The sequence below is a fragment of the Rattus rattus genome, chromosome 7, assembly GCF_011064425.1.
Source record: "Rattus rattus isolate New Zealand chromosome 7, Rrattus_CSIRO_v1, whole genome shotgun sequence".
In the NCBI taxonomy this organism is placed as follows: domain Eukaryota; kingdom Metazoa; phylum Chordata; class Mammalia; order Rodentia; family Muridae; genus Rattus; species Rattus rattus.
The window spans coordinates 130,555,334-130,574,557 of NC_046160.1; the positions used below are offsets into that span (position 1 = coordinate 130,555,334).

At 52.0% G+C, this 19,224-nt stretch overlaps 1 protein-coding gene across 1 annotated transcript in view; it reads right to left on the reverse strand.

Annotated features, from left to right (window-relative positions):
- Nucleotides 1-6,100: 6,100 nt before the first annotated feature.
- Brf1 (BRF1 RNA polymerase III transcription initiation factor subunit) overlaps nt 6,101-19,224 on the reverse strand; it is a 43,504-nt gene continuing 30,380 nt past the window's right edge. Inside the window, exons 9-18 of the mRNA XM_032908552.1 lie at nt 18,918-18,957; nt 18,739-18,831; nt 15,074-15,337; nt 13,734-13,795; nt 13,034-13,115; nt 12,901-12,956; nt 11,881-12,137; nt 7,545-7,596; nt 6,939-7,110; nt 6,101-6,414 (exon numbers count right to left, since the gene is read on the reverse strand). Of these exons, the coding sequence (XP_032764443.1) occupies nt 6,377-6,414; nt 6,939-7,110; nt 7,545-7,596; nt 11,881-12,137; nt 12,901-12,956; nt 13,034-13,115; nt 13,734-13,795; nt 15,074-15,337; nt 18,739-18,831; nt 18,918-18,957 (1,116 nt within the window). The 3' untranslated portion in view covers nt 6,101-6,376. The remainder of the gene's footprint in view (nt 6,415-6,938; nt 7,111-7,544; nt 7,597-11,880; nt 12,138-12,900; nt 12,957-13,033; nt 13,116-13,733; nt 13,796-15,073; nt 15,338-18,738; nt 18,832-18,917; nt 18,958-19,224) is intronic.

Sequence of the window (19,224 nt, forward strand, 5' to 3'; positions counted from 1 at the left end):
GCTGGCACTCGGGTGCTGCCTGGCTGTCTAACATGGCCTCATTTCTCCCCCGCTGGCCTCTGCAGAACTCCCCCCTTTTAGCTCTGTTTCAGTCTCTCTCTATAGCCTACACTGGCCTTGAATCTGATCCTCCTACCTCTGCTTCTAGCACCGTGCTGGCACCACAGACATATGCCACCACACCAGCTTGCTTGCTAGATTTCTCTGTGTCAATGGATACATCTTGTGCGAATCTCTTCCATGAGCAGCCTGGAAGAGAAGGCTGTCTTCTGCTGTATCCCTGGCTTTACTCTGAGGCATTGCCAGTGTGTGCATCACTCAGGAATGGTTGAGAAACACACATCTTTGAGTCTTTTTTGTGGCGAGTGGGAGATGGAGGTGATTGGGGCCTCAGGTGATCTGAGTAGCCAATCCAGCCTCTCAGCTGAAGGGAGTGGGAGGACTTCGGCTTTTCTGTCACTGTCACTGAAGCCTCTGTGTATGCTGACAGGGAGACTGGAGAAAACCCTCTGAGGAACCTATTATTGTTTTTGGTTTGTTTTTGAGACAGGATTTCTCTGTTGTAGCCCCGGCCTTCCCAGATCTCACTGTAGACTAGGATGGGCTCAAACACAGAGATCCACCTGCCTTTGTCTCCCAACTGCTAGCCCACTGCCCATTTACCTCTAGTGGGAGTACATGCCCTGCTGTGTAGGGCACTTCTCTGTGGGTACTGAGGGTAGTGGTGACTTGCTTCCCGGGAATTGGAAGGTAGCTCAGATCAGTTTCTGGAATCATCAGCAAGCACTCCTTAGATGACTGCTTATTGGTGATGAAAGGAGCCTAAGCCACTTCTCAACACTCCCCCTGAAGAGAGGGCTGACCCTGCTTAACCTCTACCTCATGGCCTGCACTCCATCCACTGAAGTATGACCCTTGCTCCTACCAACGCTAGGGCGTTTCTGCAAGGGTCTGCTCAGCTCATTCCCCAAGACATGCTGTATGATCAGGCCGTGATGACGCCCCCAGGCTCTGCTGAGGCAGGCACCTGGCAGATAGCTAGCCTCAACTTTCATACTGGGGGACAGAAGTTCTACCTGCCCTCAGCTCACCAGGCTTAACTAGGCCTTCTCTCCAGACTTCAACCAGGCCTCCTGGGCCTGCCAGGCCTCAACCTAAGCAGCAGGGCCAGGCTGGGAGCTCAGCTTTGCTGTTCAGGGGCCAGTGACACTCTCCGCTCTGCTGGGCACACAAGGTGCATTGTGCACTGCAGTCCTTGGAGAGGCCTGGGAGTTCCTCTATGCTCCTCCCTGGCCAGGGTCAGCAGGGAGGAGAGTATGGCAGGATGAGGCTCAGGACAGGCTAGCTCCAAGGTCAGGTTGAGGACTTAAAAAGCGGGTGATGCTTGAGTTGGTTTGGGTCTCACCCTTTGGGGCCACTGCCCCCAGGGGTCTTAGCCAGGCCCATTGTTTGGGGACAATAGCTCCCCTTAACTAGGTTCCTCTCCCAACAGGAAAACCATAAAAATCTGCCCATTAGCACTGCCCACGGCCACTTTGAAGGCCTGAGCAGGCCTCAGGTGCCAAGTGCAGCTTGGAACCTGGCCCCAACCATTTGCCAACCTCCCCAAGCCCAGGCACCCTAGGGACTAGTTAGGCCTTCAGGCATGCAGCTCAGGGTGTAGACACAGGTTCTGACCGCCAGGGAAATGTGGCCCAGCTTACTAGGTAGAGCTCAGAAACATGTAGAGGGCTTAGCCCCCTGTCCAAGAATCCTTCCAAAAACCCACAATGGACTGGAGACCCTTATCTGCAGAGCTTACTCTCCAATGAATGGAGACCCCCCCCACAACCATTGTACCTAAAGCTGACTTGATACCTCAGGTCCCCTGAGAGGCAAGGACACTCTGCAGAGTGGCTGAGTCCTGTGAATAGGGTAGATAAGGGTTAGGGTTAGAGAACTGGTTCTCAACCCTCCTCATGCTGCAACCCTTTAATACAGCTCATGTTCTGGTGACCCCCAGACATAAATTACACTCATTGATACTACATAGCTGTAACTTTGTAATGATGTAATTTTGTAAATGGAAATTTTATAATTATGAATTGTAAACATCTCCATTTTCCGATGGTTTTAGGAGACCTGTGTGAAAGGTTCATTTCTTTCACCCCATAGTTCTGACCCACAGACTGAGAACCACTGGGTTAGAGGATGCTGACTGCAGGGTAAGAACCTAGGACTAGGGGTTGGGGATTTAGCTCAGTGGTAGAGCGCTTGCCTAGAAAGCGCAAGGCCCTGGGTTCGATCCTCAGCTCCGAAAAAAAAGAAAAAAAAGAACCTAGGACTAGAGGAGCCTTGAAGATGTGTTGCTCCAGGAGTTGTGTACCAGCCCACATCTCTGCCAGTCCTCTCACTAAGCTTGGCTGGCTCAGGGGCACTCCCTATTTATGAGACTGCAGGGTAGGGGTGGGGCCAGTGATGGGGCCAATTTGCTGTACCACCCAAGCAGTGAAGCACCCGAGGTATGTCCAGCAAGGTCCTTCAGAAAGCAGTGCTGCATGCAGCCACCAGAGGGTGCAGCCCAAGCCAACCACTCAGGCTTGTGCCAAGCACACCAATTTGCTGCATGTAACTGATGTATCTATCGGTAAGTCCTGTACTGCTGAGGTTCAGTCCCAGTGTCTGGCTTCTCCTCCACTTCTCTGTGCCCCACCCACTTCAGCCCAGCTGCCACTCCCACCTCCAGTGGGGTTTACTGGCCTGAGGCAGTATAAGCTAAAGGCTTGTTAGCTGTGGGCTCTGGTCTATGACTCACAGAGCAATGGTATTGAATATTAAACTCCACCTAGGTCAAGACCACCAGGGGAGGCTCCGGCAGCCACTGTCTTGAGTGTACACTCTCTCACGAGTGACTAAACTCATGCTTGCCTGCCTCCAGGGCACACAACCTTATAGGTCATGTGAAAACCCAGCCCTGACAGGGATAAGCAGATTTCCAGGACCTCAGGCAGCAGGCTACCTCCTCCAATGTGCTCCCAGCAGGGTTATCCAGGGCTTTTTTGAGTAAGCCTGTTGCCCTTGGCTGGGCCCCTGCACTCGTGGAGGATGCGGATATGGGTGCTGAGGGCCACAAAAGCTTCAGAGGAGGCTTGTATCAGGTGCAGAAGAGTAGGACAGGGAGGAAGCCCCAACAGGTAAAAGTGGGGACACCCTCAACAGACAACACAACAGGCATATGCAACACTAACCTGTACTGCATGTATGCCGCCACACTCGGGTGCAGCCACCCTCACTCCTGGGGTACAGACTTCCTTGGTGCCATCCAACCCAGCAGCCACAGAAACTGGCTGGGCTGGGGAAAGCCAGGCAGGGGTTTGGTGCCAGGAATCATAAAGCTTCCTCTGTGGGCCCAAAAAAGGCCCAAGATTTGGGTTCCACCCCAAGGCTTGGGCAAATGAAGTCAGAAACTCCCCTCTACACTGACTGAGATAAGATGCTGGGGTAGGCCCAGAGCTTATAAGGACTGTGGAGGGGCTGCGGGCCTGCAGGGTGGTAGCCTGCAGCAAGTTCTGACTGCAGCAATCCAGTGGGGTCTAGGAGCTGATGCATCTCTTCACTGAAGTCAGGCTTTCCAGGGGCTGGCCCAGGCTTGGCTCCCTAGACTGGAAGGACTCCCACAAAACCACCCTAGACCCAGGTCCAGCTACTGTCTAAAACCCTTGGATCCTGCATTCTAGACTGGCACCCTGTCTGGCGTGCACACCTGAGCACTCAGAGATCTACTGCTCTCTGCTGAGAAGAGAGCAATCAGAACCCAGGTTATCCATCATGCAGAAGCAATCTCCAGGGGGTACCGACCAGTCTCCTCCATTCCCCGTTCTTTACTTAACTCCTGTTCTATACCTCTTAGAAGGGAGGCCAGAGAGAAATGCTGGGTCTAACAGGTATTCTAAGATGCACATACCCCACTACTCTACTCCCTCATTAACACCCATCGAGGCCCTGCTTCTTTGGTCTCTGGAGTTTCTTGTAGGGTACCTGCCATCTAGCTAAACATGGCGACAGGTACTTCAAACAGGCAAACATCTACCCAGCTGGACCCATGCCCATCCCATGTATCCTCTCCCACTGCCAAGGTGTATCCATCCCCTGACAGGTACTGAGCGAAGGACATGGCCAAACCTTGGTCTCCGCAGTCTAACTAGGCATAGGGAAGGGCTTACTTCACCCGTAGTATACGGCAGGAGAGAGCACCTGAATCAGAAAACCGGGGCCCAGGGTTGGCTGGAGAAGCTTCTCAATGGGCACAATTGCTCAGGAGGAACAGCTAAAGCGGAAACAGTGCCTTACAGCCTTGCATGGCTATAACCTCATTCTGTGGCCCAGCTCCTGAAAGCATCCCCTGGTTACCTCTAAAGCCAGGCACACACTCTGCCAAGCCTCAAATGTCTAGGTTTATCAGGAACCTTGCTGCTGACTGCTACTGTATTCCCCAGTGATCACCCAGTTTGCAGAGGATGGTGGCAACCATAAGTATTAGGTTCCTCAGTTTAGATGGCTGGCAAGAAACTTGGATGGTGCATCCTGCATGTAGTGTCCCTGGACCTCCCTCCCCCTGGCAGGAAGACAGAAGGCAGAGGAGACTGAAGTGTGCTATCCTGTCTGCTCAGCATGCAAGTGTGCATACCACACAGGGTCTCAGTCTAAAATGCAGGATCCAGTGGACTCCCTCGTCCCCTCCTTCCCTTTCCTAAGATCCAGTGTGGTGAGGGCTGGTTCTGCTGCTCTACCCTCTGAGAAGACCCCAGGCAGGCAGATTCTGCTGTGATAATCCCAGTCAGAAAAAAGCGCACAGAAACGGACTAATTACAAGCACAGTGGGGTCATACAGACCCAGTGCCTCTTTGAGCCTCACACTAGTGCTGCTGGTAGCTCAGACACAAGGCTGTGAGCTCAGCTCAGGAGCATCTTGCCCACTTCACGGCTGCCCCCTACTGGGACCATCCTCCTCAGCACCTGGGTCTCCAACCATGTGACCGAGGTCCCACATTTCAGGACAACCCCTCACCCTGACTTGGCTACTTTCCTATCATCTAGGGATCATCCTCACTCAGTACTGTCCACCGCCCTCCACCCCCGCTTTCTACAGCCATCCTATCCTGCTATCCTATCGCTACCCGCTATCCACGGTAGTGAGCAACTAACTCAATTACCTCAGGAGCACTCCAGCCTTCCTGGCCCCTGCTCATTCCCCAGCACTGGGCTCTCCTCCTGGGCAGACAAGGCACACAGCTAGGGAGCAGGTCACAGTCTTCCTCCTCCCAACCCTCACTCTGTACTCTCTCCATGACACAGGCAAGTCTTGCTGTATAAAAACATCCTAAAATACTTTGCCTTATATGCTCTGACCATGGTTCCACACTCCCACATAGAGTCCCAAAGCATCGTGCAGTCTTTCATCAAATCACTTCCTACCTGTCCAACTCATTCCCTCATCTGTAGCTGCCCCAACTCATCACCCCAGGCCTGGCCCCCACCTCTTGATCTGAAAGCCAAGTAGTCTGCATCCAGGGTTGCATCCAGGGAGGCTGGAGTTAAATGAACCGAGGGAACTCTGTGGGCCCTCTCATGAAGAGGCCAGGAGATAGCTTGCAGGCTTCTTGGCAGAGGGTTCTGTTCAGGAGTACGAAAGGTCCATTTTAAGTGATGGAGCACATGGTCTGCTGGTCTTCGCTTTCTGGGTGCTGCAGATAAATCTGACTAACAAGCTACTGGGTGCCTCAAGGACGAGTCCTAGGCAGGAGGCTGAGGCCTACGATGCTCCTGGTGGTCCAAGACAGGGAGTGGACACTGGAATGGTGGGGAGCATCCTGCCCGCAGGAAGCTGGTGTTGAGGTTAAAGGCAGAGACTGCAGACTGTGGTGGCCTAGTATAGAGCAATGACTGACACGTCTCAGGCAAGGACAGGGCAGAGAACAAACAGCAGGTTCAGAGCAGAGCTCTTCTACACTGAGGCTCTTGTGCTTCAATCTCCCTATGACTAGAGGGCACAGGGTCTGCCTGAGGATCCCTGGTAAACAGTGACTAGTAGGTGAGGCCATGACGTGGTTTCAGACCCGGCTACTCTCTGACCATGTTTCATTACACATAACACACAGCTCGTTTCCCTTGCTGGGCAAAAAATATCCCTTGCATTGCTCAAAACATGATTCCCAATAGTAAGTACAATGGTCCACAGTGCGGCCATGGGAAGAGAGCTTCAAATAAGTGGGGCAGTGCTTGACTGGTCGAGTCTCAGAAATCATGCCTGTGAGCCGTGGCCCAGAGCCCATCTGACACCTATAAACAGATACACTTGGAGTCCAGCACCGGGATGCTGCCTGGTCATGAGTTCCACTCAGTAGCCATCATCCTCGTCACCATCACAGCCATAATCTGCAAAACAGAGGACAGTGGTGGTTGTTCAGCCACCAGCTCCCAGCTCCAACCCCACTGCTCACCTCACAAGCCCCACCAACTGAAAACACTTCATTCAATCTATCCCAGATGCCTTTAGGGATGGTGGACTGACGTGTGCCCTGTGGGGAGGCCTTGGCTCCTTGCTGGGCACTACAAATAGCATGGCTAACCATAACACTTCTCTACTGGCTGAGCAGCTCCCTGCTGACTCCCAACAAGCCCAGAAAGCATGGCCTGATTCACAGCTGATGCCTCACTTCCCTGTGAGCTGGTCCCTGGCCTTTGCCTAGTTCCTCCTAGCATATTCAAGGGCCTCGGAATCAGGGTGGCCAATTTGCAGTTCCTAGTTAATCAAATTCCTTCTTTTGCAGAGAGAAACTTAAGTTTGTAGCCAATAGGCTCATATTTAGAAATTACTCAGGTAAATGGCTATGTCTTTTTGTCTCAGATACCCCTTCAAAGTTCCTCTACCGGGCCCAAACCATGTGGGCCCTACCCACCATTGCCTCCCATCATCTGCAGAGCACTGACGCAGGGCTCTCCATCCTCTTCCTCGGCGTCCTCCTCATCTGCATCCTCCTCAGGATGGTACGACACAGGGCCACTCTCCACCAAGACTGCCGATGGCTTGACAGGCTCAGCTCCCAAGGCAGGGGAATTTAAGAGCAAGGCCTGAGAGAGAGGGCAGGACTCTGGGATAAAAGCAGAGTAGGTGCCACCCTCCTGACTATAAAGGATCTCAGGTTCTCTCAGTCTGGGCATGGGTACTCTTCAAAGTACCTGACCACATCAGAGCTAGGCTATGAAGTCCCCACCCTCCTTTCCCCAAAGTTATCAACAGAGGGAGTGAGCTGTGGTATGGAATCTAGCCTTTGCCCACTCTAGTCCACAGTGGGGATCAGCCCCAGAACAGCAGTGTATAACTGGCCTTTACCATCTTCCTGTTCCATTTCTGTGACCCAGAAGCCCTCACCCTCTGACCTTCGGGATTCTGTCCTGGAGCCTGGCCAGCACTGGAGCAACAACCAGATGGGCCTCTCTCCCTGCCAAGCTTGATGGCAGCCTGTGATCTTGAGACCCTGCCCTAGGTGTGCAGGACAACATACCTCGCCCACGGCTGCCTTCTTAGCGGGCTGAGCAGACACCAGAGGCCTCAACCTGAGAGAAAAGTATAGAAGCAGCTTCAGGTCAGTCTGGTATGGAAGTGAGAGACTGTGTCTCTGTGTGTGTATGTGTGTGTGTATATGTGTGTGTATGTGCGTGTGCACGCGTGTACATACCACAGGGGACTGAGGAGCTGTCCAGGCAAGCTCATAGTCTATAGCCTCAGTTCATGCCTGCTTCCTGACCATCGCTGACTGGCAGGACTGAGGGCCTTGACCAGGCAGCTACACAATGGGAATCACCCTGCCACTCTAGAGGAATACCTTCCCAGAGACACAGAAGTCTCATGTTCTGCTAGCCTCTCACCATGGTAGCTTGGCATCTATTCAGGGCGCACAAAGAAGACCTCAGTGTACTTACTATCCACGTACCTAACAGTGCAGCTTCGTGCAGTGTGCCCTGAGGAGCCCCGAGGAGCCCCGAGGAGCCCCGAGGAGCCCCGAGGAGCACGGCTCATCTCTCCTGACTGGGTCTTTGTCCACTCTTAACACATCTACCATGGCACCTTACCCCAGTCTCTCTTCCTACCCTCAGGCCTCCTGCTGGCCTTGGGTCTCCCCTGTTTCTCAGTTTGCGACCTGGAACCCCATTACTGCTGTGTCCATCCTGACCTACCCTGCTGTATTTGCATTCATCAGTGCCTGCCATCATTCTGTCATGGGTGGGAGCTATATAAACAATATAAAAAGGCAAGCTCTACCAGGCCATATGACAGGTACCCCAAGGTCAGGGCTCTGGACTGCCTTCCCTCCCTCTTTAGACAGACATGTGAGGCCATGGGATGTGCCCTTGAGCAGAACTCCATGGCACCTCTTACTGGTCAACCTGTAGCCCCTGAGAAAACTGAGGACAAGGCATAGACAGTTATGAAAAGGAGAAAAGCGGTGGACAAACCCACACCTGCCCCCACCTACTCCACACGGCCACCTTATTACTTTGACCAGCAGGAACTCCACCCTGAGCCTGCCGTCCACATCTTCTAGGCTTTCTGAACACAAAACCATCTTTGACATCTATGTTAACAAGAAACAGAAAGGAAGACAAGTCACCCACACCAGAGGAAAGAGGCACAGTGTCATCCAGGCCGGTTTAAGTAGGCTCTAGGCATGGTGAGGGTCAAGACTCCTTCCTTCTAGGGCACAAACGATGGAGGTAGGCAATGGCCTCGAATCATGTTCTGCTGCTGGGTCCTCTGAGGCCCAGTCCTGCCCAGCTGTGAAGTACTAGGTAGCCTCTGAAGACACGAGGATGGGAATCTCAGAGCGGGCAGACAGTACAGAACACCTCAGCTAGGAAGCTGAAGCCTTCATGCAGGTGCTCATGGCCTTTCTAGGACCATGCAGACCCACAGCCAGTTGGCCAGGCCTCACCGAAGGTCTGTGACTGCCGGGAGAATACGTTCAGCACCATGGCACTCAGATCACAGTTTTCAGGCTAGTCCCTACCAGCCACAGGCCCAGGGAAGCTCACTGATGCCAATCTCCCAGCCGCGACCGTAAGTGCTACATTTTTACAGATATGCCATGGCTGCTGATCTCTAACCAGGACACTTCCTGAAGGACAGCCACATGGCAGGTGGGGGATCCATGTGGGGTCTGGGCACTGCCTCTACTAACCTGAACAGTCTGAGCCTGCCCTGGGGAACCCAGGAGCCTTTGAGCATACCTGGAGACACGGGGTCCACTAGAGTAACATCCTCCCAGAGGGAGATGCTGAGCGCTACGGCACCCTCCACAGCCGCACTGTGCTAGAAGGGGCTGCCTCAGGCAGTGCACGCCATCTCAGATCCTAGAGCCACATGGTCTTTCTCCTGTCCCTGGAGTTGCCCGAGCTGGCCATTGTGAGTAAGGATGTAAACACGACTGCATGGAACAGAGGCCTCCAGCCCTGAGGCCTTCATAACCCTGTCAGGACATTAGAGATTTACAAACTCCAACTCCATCAGGCGTCCCATCTAGCTGGCCACATGACTACTAAGGATTGATCCTGAGTCACTCACTAGGACATGATACTCCAGAACTGACAGCAGTGGCCTAGTTGAGCTTCAACTTGAACCCATGAGTGCTCAGAGCCATCAGTGTCTGCTTCTGGCTGCAGTTAGACAGATAAAGATGGGGATACAGTAAGCAGGATAATAAGCAGAACTGAGAATGCCTTCTGGGCAACCAAGGCAGGACAGGAGGTTAGGGAGGGCCAAGCCCTGGTTTCTGCTCCATCTGGTCTACCATATGTGCAAGGAAGAGCTACAGTGGGATTCTCCCCACATCTCTCTACTTAGTAATCTCAAAAAGAGAGGTTCTATGACCTCACAGGGACCAAGGGCAGCTGAAAAAGTCAACTCCCTTCTGAGGAAGCTACCTCATGCTGACTCTCCTAGTACGTAGTATAAGCCAGTGCTGCTGATGATAGAATAGCCAACCTAGGGCACCAGGAGGTCAAGGGAAGGCCTTGTAAACAAGAGGAGGCACCCCGCGGGTTCTGGGAACACAGCGGACAGAGGGAAATTAAGAGCCTACCCATATACGGAAACAGCTGAGGGAGTCAGAGAGAGACCCTACAGAGGACAAGACGATGACAACTGTCCCCAGCACCCGAGGACAGCTGGGAAGAAGTGCAAGGACATCCCTGCACCCATAAAGTGGTGAGAGTGAGCGCTTGCCTACCAAGCGCAAGGCCCTGGGTTCGGTCCCCAGCTCCGAAAAAAAAAAAAAAAAAAAAAAAAAGTGGTGAGAGTGGCAGATATCTCATTCTTGGTTCATGGAAAAAAAGCAGGCCTCATACAAAAATGTTCTCACAAGTTGGCCCCAGCAAACATCACTGGGCTACACAGAGTACAGCAAATAAGTGCCTGGTGATGGCTGAGGTCACCTGAGTCAACTGTAGATCAGCGTTAGGGACAGACACTGTTAGGAACTTGAGAGTGGCCTTCATTTTACTCCTTTGCCAAAGTAAGTTCCAGCTGGATCAGACTCATGATGTAAAAATGTCAGAGCTGGAGTGATGGGGCATGCCTATAATTCTAGCACTCACGAGGGGAGGGGCCAACACACATGTGTGCGCATATCACTTAGAGTGGCTCCTCTTCTTCTTCCTCCTCTCCCTCCCTTCCCCTTCTCCTCCTCTTTTTTTTGGGGTGGATGTTAGGCTTAAAAGCCCCATTTCATCCTCTTCTTAAGACATGGTCTCATCACATGGCCTAACTGGCCTAGAATTCACTATGTAAACAAGGCTGGTCTTGAACTCACAGATCCATCTGCCTCTGCCCTCCATGTGTGAAGATTAAAGGTGTGAGCCACCATTCCCTGGTGCTCTCTTGCCCCCCCCCCCCATACTTACTTTTATTTGTGTGTGTGGGGGGGATGAGGTTGGGAGGGGAAGTTATGCCAAGCATGTATGGGTGCTTGTGAAGCCCAAGAGAACATCAGATCCCCTAGTGTTGCAGGAGCTGACTGACATGTGGAGAACTTGGGTATCTCTTAACCACTGAGCCAGCTTTTGATGATCTTGGAACTGGGTATGTCTCACTATGTAGCTACGGTTGGTCTTGACTCCACCATCTTCCTGCAATGACCATATCACTAAGTAAACAGGATCCTACCAACAGCAAAAGGGAAGTGACAGTACAGAGACAGACAGATATTTGCTCCACCAGGATACATGAAAGCTTTTAGGCTTTCCTCCTTGGACAAACTATGGCGAATTCAAACATGAAGGCATGGAGCAGGTAGCACCTCACAGCAGGCTCAGGGCAGGGAGATGCTAACCACACTGGGTATGTAGCCCATCTCTGGAGCTCAGGAGATGAACTGTCCTGGGACTTTATAGGGAAAGCTGGCAGCTTCCACCCAAGATTAAGTCATAAGGAGCTGAACACGCAGATGAACAGCCCCAAACACCCCCTGGTCAAGCTACAGAGCAACACTGACCCAGCCCACTGAGGCTGCTCTATGCTGGCCCCACCAGAGGGGTCACTGTGGCTGCTTCTTCCCTCCCAGCAGAGACAATGTGCAGCATGTAGGGTGTAAAAGCCATTCCACTCAGTGTCCAACTGCTCTCTGGGGATGGAGGAGGCCCTGCAGCTACCAAAAGCCTGGCAACACTGGCGCCCAGTATTGGGGGCTGAGGGAGTCCAGACACCCACATCCGGAGACGGCTTGTTAGCCTTCAGCATACAGTGGGCCAAGTGTGGCTCTTGAAGCTCTGGCTGGAAAACAACAGCCCAGATGGGAGCCTAGTGTTGACAGCAGACACCTCGTAGTCCAAGGGGCAGGACAGTACCTCTTCCCTATGCTTGTCCCAGGATCAGCACTGTTCCTGGTAGCTGCTCTTTTCCTCCGTGACAGCTTCTTGGTGCTGGTGTGCTCTGGAGGCTGCGCGTCGTCCCTGGGCGGGCTGCCCCCACCCTTGCTGTTAAGGTCCCGCAGCACACTGTAGTTGATCTTGCTGGAGATTTTCTTCTGCTCCAGCATCTTCTCAATAGCCTCCCCGGCTGTGCTGGCTAGGATTGGCTCCCGGCGTTTGCAAGACTTCTTGGGCTGAATGAAACACAAAAGTAACTTCTCCTGTCATGTGCTAGCTTCACAACTATAGTCAATTCTTGAGCCACAGCTGTGACCCATTGAGGGGCACAGGAAGCTAGCTTGGTCACCTTGGCAGCAACAGCCATGGCACCTGCTAACCTCACTTTCTGTGTATGTACCTTTCCAGCTAAGCCTTTTTTGTGGAGAGAAAAGGAAAGTGTCTCACACAGCACAGAACATGATGCCTGGTTGCATGGACTTTGGGGACCCACTTCCCTGCCCAAGTTTCTGGTCCTCCTTTGAGGCAGATACCACTTATTCTCTGGGCCTCCATCCTGGACCCCAAGAAGTTTTGCTAGCATCATGCCTTTTTCTCATTGGCTCCTAAAAGGTTTAGCCCCTTCCTAATAGGATAACACTTGGAGGATGAAACCCCAAAGGGAGCAACGGAGCCAAGTTACCAAGTCGACGTGCCTGTTATCATAGAATACAGGCACAGGATAAGGGCTTTCCTGTGTTCAACAAGGACCTCAAGTGCAAGGTCCCGAGTCCAGCTCTGTATCTCATTTCCATCTGCCTTAACACCTGTGCTGGATACCTCACTCCAAAGCCGGGTGGCACAAACTATCAGTGAGGGAGCATGAAACCAACATAGCAAGCTGCAGTCTGGGATAGGGGTCCCATGGCTTCCACTGCCTGTCCCAGGCAGGCTCCTATGGACACAGGGGAGAGGTGTTCCCACAATTCTTTCTCCTATAGGCTGTCAAGAAGTACCCACCTTGTGCTCCTTATAGATGCCAAGCTCCTTCTCCTTCGCTATTCTTGCTTCTTTCTCTGTAAGGTGAACAAAATGGCTGGTCTTAGCAAGGGCCATGTCCTGGGACCTGGGCAGGTGGATGGATGGTCCTTACCTTTCTGTTCCCGCAGGTACTCAGCATTCTCCCGCATCCACAACTCAGCCTTTACCCGGGCTTCTGACTCGTTCAGGATGTACTGTGGGAAGCACAGTGAGGTGACTTTAGCTCTGAGGTTGAGCTCTCAAGTATTCCAAGATCTCTCAGCAACTAGCTTCCTATTTATAAGCTTAAACTGCTAAAGAAAGGATGTGGGAGGCCTCCCTTCAGCATAGTAACCTGTCACTCCTTCGTCCCTCTCTGCCAACTTCCCTCTGCAGCCTGAGCCAGTATTGATAGGTCCTGGGCCTTGGCAGGCAGAGCCCTGAGATACACAGGCAGGTGTTAGAGTACAGTTTGGTACCCCTGACATTTGGCAATTAGAGATGTACCACATACCTGTGATACAATGGGAACCAAGGCCAGGTGCAAAACTCAGGGCCTTTCCAACATGGTCCTGGTGGGGTTGCTTGGGGTTCCAGAAGAAAGGCCCCTCAACGCTGAGGCTACCTTGGAGTGGAGTTTGGAGGAGGAAGCCCAGTGGATGTCTGAACTACAGGCACTATGCCTGGAGACCACTCATTCCTCAGGGATGTCTAAGGGAGCACAAGGCTCAGAGAGGCCGAAGGTGAGTGACAGGCTTGAAGCTATCAGTCCAGCCCCACTTTAGCCTCCTTAAATCCCAACCGCCACTGGGGACAAGGGAGCCCAGGCTTACTCTGTCAATCTCAAGGTCATCGATGCCGCTGAGGTCCAGCTCCCCATCCCCTGAAGAGTCTTCTAGAGAGAAGAATCCCAATCAATGTCACCGAGGCTGCCCCAGCAGACACTGCAATCAGTGTCACTGAGGCTACCTAGCGGATACTGCTCACCACAGGCGGGAGCAAAGGGGCAGCCCACACAGCTAGGATGTCTGAGGTGTCTTTTTCAGGTCTTAAGGCTGAGCCCTCGGGTGGTCAGACCAGCCCTCAAGGCTCTCTGAAGTCTGCCCCACTCTCCTTGCTTTCTGCCCTGGGCTGCCTGGGCTCAGAGGCCAAGTTCCTTTGTATTGCTTTGAGGCAGCTGCTCCCTCAAAAGCAGATACCCAACTGCCTTCTGTGTACTTGGCCCATTCTGCTTCCCCAACTGAGAGGTCTAACCTCATACAAGGCCCCAACTTTCAACAGTTCTCACCCTCTTGAGAAGGCCAAATCCTTACCTGGCCAGAAACACATTACAGAGATGGGACCAGTTACCCTTCCAGAACCATTGGTGTCCTAGTCCTTCTTCAAAATGACTTATTTTACTTATTTATTTAATTTTGTATGTATGCCTGTGCAACACATGTGTGCAGTGCCCCCAGAAGCCAGAAAAGAGCATCAGATCTGGAATTAGAGTCATCATGTGGGTGCTGGATATCAAATTCATGGTTTGAAACCATGGCTCCAGCCTATGCCAGACTCCTTCTTAGTCATTCAGCTGGACTAGAGAGAGCTCACAATGGTAACAGGCCAGCGGCACCTCAGTATGCTGGCGTACACCCAACTCTCCACCCTGTGTGATGTGACTTTTAGACTCAACTTGCCACCATTTACAGTCACCTGGGAAGGGTCTCCATGGAGTAAGTATCTTTCTCAGGTTTGCCTGAGGGCAAGTATGTCGGGTGCCAGGTTGAATACTAATTGATACAGACAGACCCAGCTCATCGTGGTGGCATGGTGCCCTATAGGGAGTCAGTCATGCACTAGGTAAGACGGGATGAAGCTACGTGGGAGCAAGCGAGCAGTGATGTGCTCCTTTCCTTGTGGCTTCTGTCTGCATGTGAGTGATTTTACTCCTCTATGTCCCACCTCGGCTCCCTGAAATGAGGGACCGTGACCTGGGACTGAGAGCCAGAGCTTTACCCACAGCTGCCTCTGACAGAGGCTTTACCACAGTAAGATAACGGAAACTTAGGCCCGGGGCCCTGGACTCCTGTACAGAGGCCTAGCAGTGCCTCACCCCAGCCCATCGTACTTCTGGTCCAATCCACAACAGAAACCATTCAGACTGTAAACGTCCCTCGTCCCGGGCACTCACTGGGGTCTCCACTCGGGGAGGAGATGCACTCTCGGATGGAGTCTGAGATGCCCAGGCTGGCTGCTGTGGGCAGGGGGCCAAGCAGGGACTCCAGGGCAAGGGGTCTGCTGCCCCCATCAGGGTCTTCTGCTGCCTCCGAGCCGCCATCAGCCCCCAGGAGCTCTCGGTAAAAGTCCTTGTTCATGTGGCTGGCAGCAGCCTCGAGCTCCTCATCCTCAGTGTCTTCCTCACAGAACGGGCTGGATGTGGCGTCCTCACCGGAGCCTAGGGACACACGATTCGCACACCACCTGTCAACCAGGCAGAAAGCCAGAGAGAACCCACTTTTGTAACAGAAACATTTCTGCAAAGCTGCAAAATAACCAAGAACACAAAAACCACCAAAAAGCCTTTTTATGCAGCGGAGAAAGCAGGGTCCTGCCAGCAAACAGTGTTGGCTGCCCACGTGCAAGAATAGCCTGGCTTATTCCTCGTGCTCTGTGCAAAAGCTGGCTTAAACGTGGTATCTGAGAGTGTAAGAATATTCAGGAAAGACAAATAAAATGTTTGTGATCCAGAGTTAGGCAAAAAACAGCTCAACAACACTAAAACAGGACCCATAAAGCACAGATAAATAGATTTTGAAAGAATCATGATTTTTAAAAAAAAAAAAAAATTACAATGCCCGCCTTGTGAAAGACAAAGATGAGCCACAGCTTCTGAGCTACAGGTAATGTCTGAGAGGACAGTGTGACACGGAAAAGTGCCTACGCTCAGCAAACCCAGAGCCCAAATAAAACAGGAGCAAAAAAAAAAAAAAAAAAAAACTAACACAGAGAACATCTAAAGGGCAGAAGAGCGAGAGTGGGCACAGCCATGCTCCAAGTAGACCAAGTCAGAGCACGAGCGCTGCTTCTACTGTGTCAGGCTGCTGGGAACTTACACCACACATACTGGTGACATCATCAGAGAGGAAGGAGAGAAAACAGGGACTGGCTGCATACGTGCAGACTATTTGCCGACATCACCTCCACCCAGACCCCACAATTCCATCTGCCCAATACCTAGGAATATGTCTCCAATGAGAGGTATGGAGGATTATCTGGGACTGATGCAGATGAGGTAACAGGAGTGCTATGCTCCTCACCACGCTTACAGCAACTGCCAAAACAAAGGGCCACGCTGCCAACGGACAGCATAAAAATCATGCCAGGGAAAGCCAAGGGAATACACTGTGTGTCTACAAAAGATTTCTGCACACACAGAGTCTAGAAAAGACCACTAATTCAGTGACAGAAAGCAGCCAGTGGCAGCCTGGAGTGGGGAGGAAAAGGGAGTGTCATTACACAAAGACAGTGGCAGGGACAGATCTGCAACACAGTCACTGTGGTGCTGGTCTCACCTGACACCAGGGATGTCCACGGTCAATGCTCAAAAGCCAAAGGTGCTTTAGACCCATACACAGCCCACAGCATGTACCTCCTGCCTTCTGGGATTTGCTCTGAAAGGCACAGCTGCCCCCAGCCTGTGTAACCTGACCCAGAATGCCCAGCTAGTTGTTTTATGGTGTGCTCCAAAACCATGATGTGTGCAAGAGGAACACAGTATGGTTCAAGAAAAAGAGGGATAAAAAAAATTATACGAAGGATGTTAGAACAGATGGCTAAGACCAAGAGAACGCCGCTCGAAAGGCTTATTGAGTAGAGGAGCTTACTTCAAATCACTAAAGAAAAAGAATACTTCGGATCGAGTCAAGACACCAAGCACGTTCTCTATGGTGTTGGAGAAGTCCCCCAGTGGACATAAAGTGAAAGAGAAGGACAAGCAGAGACGTGGTGACACCCGGCCTGTGGGTGCCCCGAGGGATAGTGAAAGATAAGCCTTAGGAATCATAACAAGGCAGTGGCTATCTCTCTATGTGAGGGGGCCACTGGAGGAAGTGAGGGAGGACCAGAGCTCTGAGGGAGAGCCACTATGTGACAGGTTCTCTAAATCTATCAATAGTGATAGTGGGCCAGCCTCACCTCTGGGCCCGTAACACAAGGTAGCCCTGTGCAGTGTCCACAGATCAGTAACAGTGCCTGATCACTGCACAACACGGGCAGCAGTGAGTAACCGAATCGGAACACACCTTACCCCAACAATTTCCAGCTCCCTACGTGCGGAAGAGAGACTAAGAAACTGTAAGCAGGACAGTTCCCAGCAGACTCAGAACAGAGAAGTCAGGCAGGTGACCTGGAAGGTGGAGTAAGATTGGAAGGATGAAGCCAGGCAGAAGTGAAGCCAAGTAAACAGAAGGAATGGACATGCAAAAGATGCTACTTAACAATCAACAGTCTAGGTACACAACAAGACTACAGTAAGTCAGGAGAAGATCACAAAGGGAACAGTACACAGAGAAATTCAAAGTAGTAACCAACTCTGCAACAGAACCAAAGCCCTGGATGGGTGTGCGTGTGGCAGCTACCGAGCCCAGATGATGCCTTCCAGGAATGAGGGAGAACCCAATGGTGTGACTGTCAGGACAATGGCTCATATTCACCCATTGCAGGATCTCCTGTGGTGTCCAGAGATACCATGGCCCTCTGAAACCCTCATTTTCACAGAGATAAAAACAAACTCTTGACAGCAATGTGTGGGTGGGCATTAACTCACCATGGCAGATGAGCAGATGAAGGAACAATGTGCCCAGCGCCTGCATCCTAGTCCATGGGAGCTCAAGGGAGGATAAACTACTGCCCCAGATCAGCAAGACGCTGTGGGGTCAGGCAGACTTAAGAGAGGAATTAAGAGCAGGTAGAGAAGAGCAGTAGGATCACTATGTGTAGATGACAGAATTGAGTACATGGAAAACCCAATGGCAAAATGACGGAAAACTAGCACAGGTGACGAGAGAGTTCACACTGCACAGGAGCAGTCAGTACACAGAAGTCAACACCATTGTCAAGCTCTAAGTTGCCATGGGAACCATGGGAGGAAAGATGCTACTTACAACAGCCACATGGAAGGCAGCAGCATGGTACTAGCACAGGAGCAAAGCCTAGGCAGAACAGAAACTAGAGAAGGACAGAAAGACAAGTCCCATAGCTTCCCCCACGCTGGCAAGTGAGGCAGCGTGTGGGCTGGAGTGGTGTAGACAAGGTGATCCTAATGTAGACATGGAACATAAGCACATGTCTGCAAACACTGAAGGGACACAAAAAGGACATTCGCATTTGCCTGGCGTGGCTCAGGACGTTAGCACAATGCCAGTGTGATGGGCAGAGAGCACAGGAGAACAATCATAGGGACGCAAGGTGCCAAGGAAGGAGGCAGGCACTTAAGCCTTCATTCTGCACAGTCCAGAGGAGAGCTATGTGGCAGCACAAACGGTTATAGCACCTCTGAAAAGCCCACAGCAAACAGCACAGGGCACGGTAAGAGCTTCCCTACAGCCATGGCCTTGCACCTTGAACAGCTTGAATGGACAGCAGGGTTCCCTGTGCGGCTCATGCGAGGCTGAAGCTCCTCCACAGTCAGCGAATGGCTAGGCGGGGAAAGGTGTCCCAGGAGTAACTCCATATGCAAGTCAGTGCTTCAGTGTAAGGAGTGACAGCAGCCAGGGGTGAGGCCATGGACCGGTGAGTAGGGAAGGTCAGGGGTGCTGGCCTAGAGCCCTTACAGCCAGAATGACAGGGAGGACTTACCATCCTTTGACAAGTTGGCGAGAGCCCCTTTAGCCTTTGGCCGACTGTTTTCTAGCTCAATTTCAATGGCATCCTGGTAAGTGGATATCTCACCTACAGCAACACATGAAAGCAGCAGTGAGTGAGCCCTTCCTTTTCTGACCAAGAAGGAAGCGTGTGTGTGAGGACTGGTTACTTACCTTCTACTTCTTCTAGCTTTTTGGACAGGACCTGTTCCAGCTGAAAGACAAAGGGGTCCTTGGTAAGGAGTCAAATGTTCAATGTCTCATTGTTGACAAGGCTGGGGGATGCCAGAGCTCATCAGAATAGAGTTGTAGGCCTGGCTCTCTCCTTCCAAACAACATGAATGTTGCTCTGGACAGAAGCAAGCCTTTCTAAAGGCCCAAGACCTTAAAAACTAACCCTCCCGACCAAGCCGACTTGACTGGGCAGGGTCAAGTTTGTCCTATCTGCAGAACATACCCCCTGAAGTCCCCAAAACTCAGC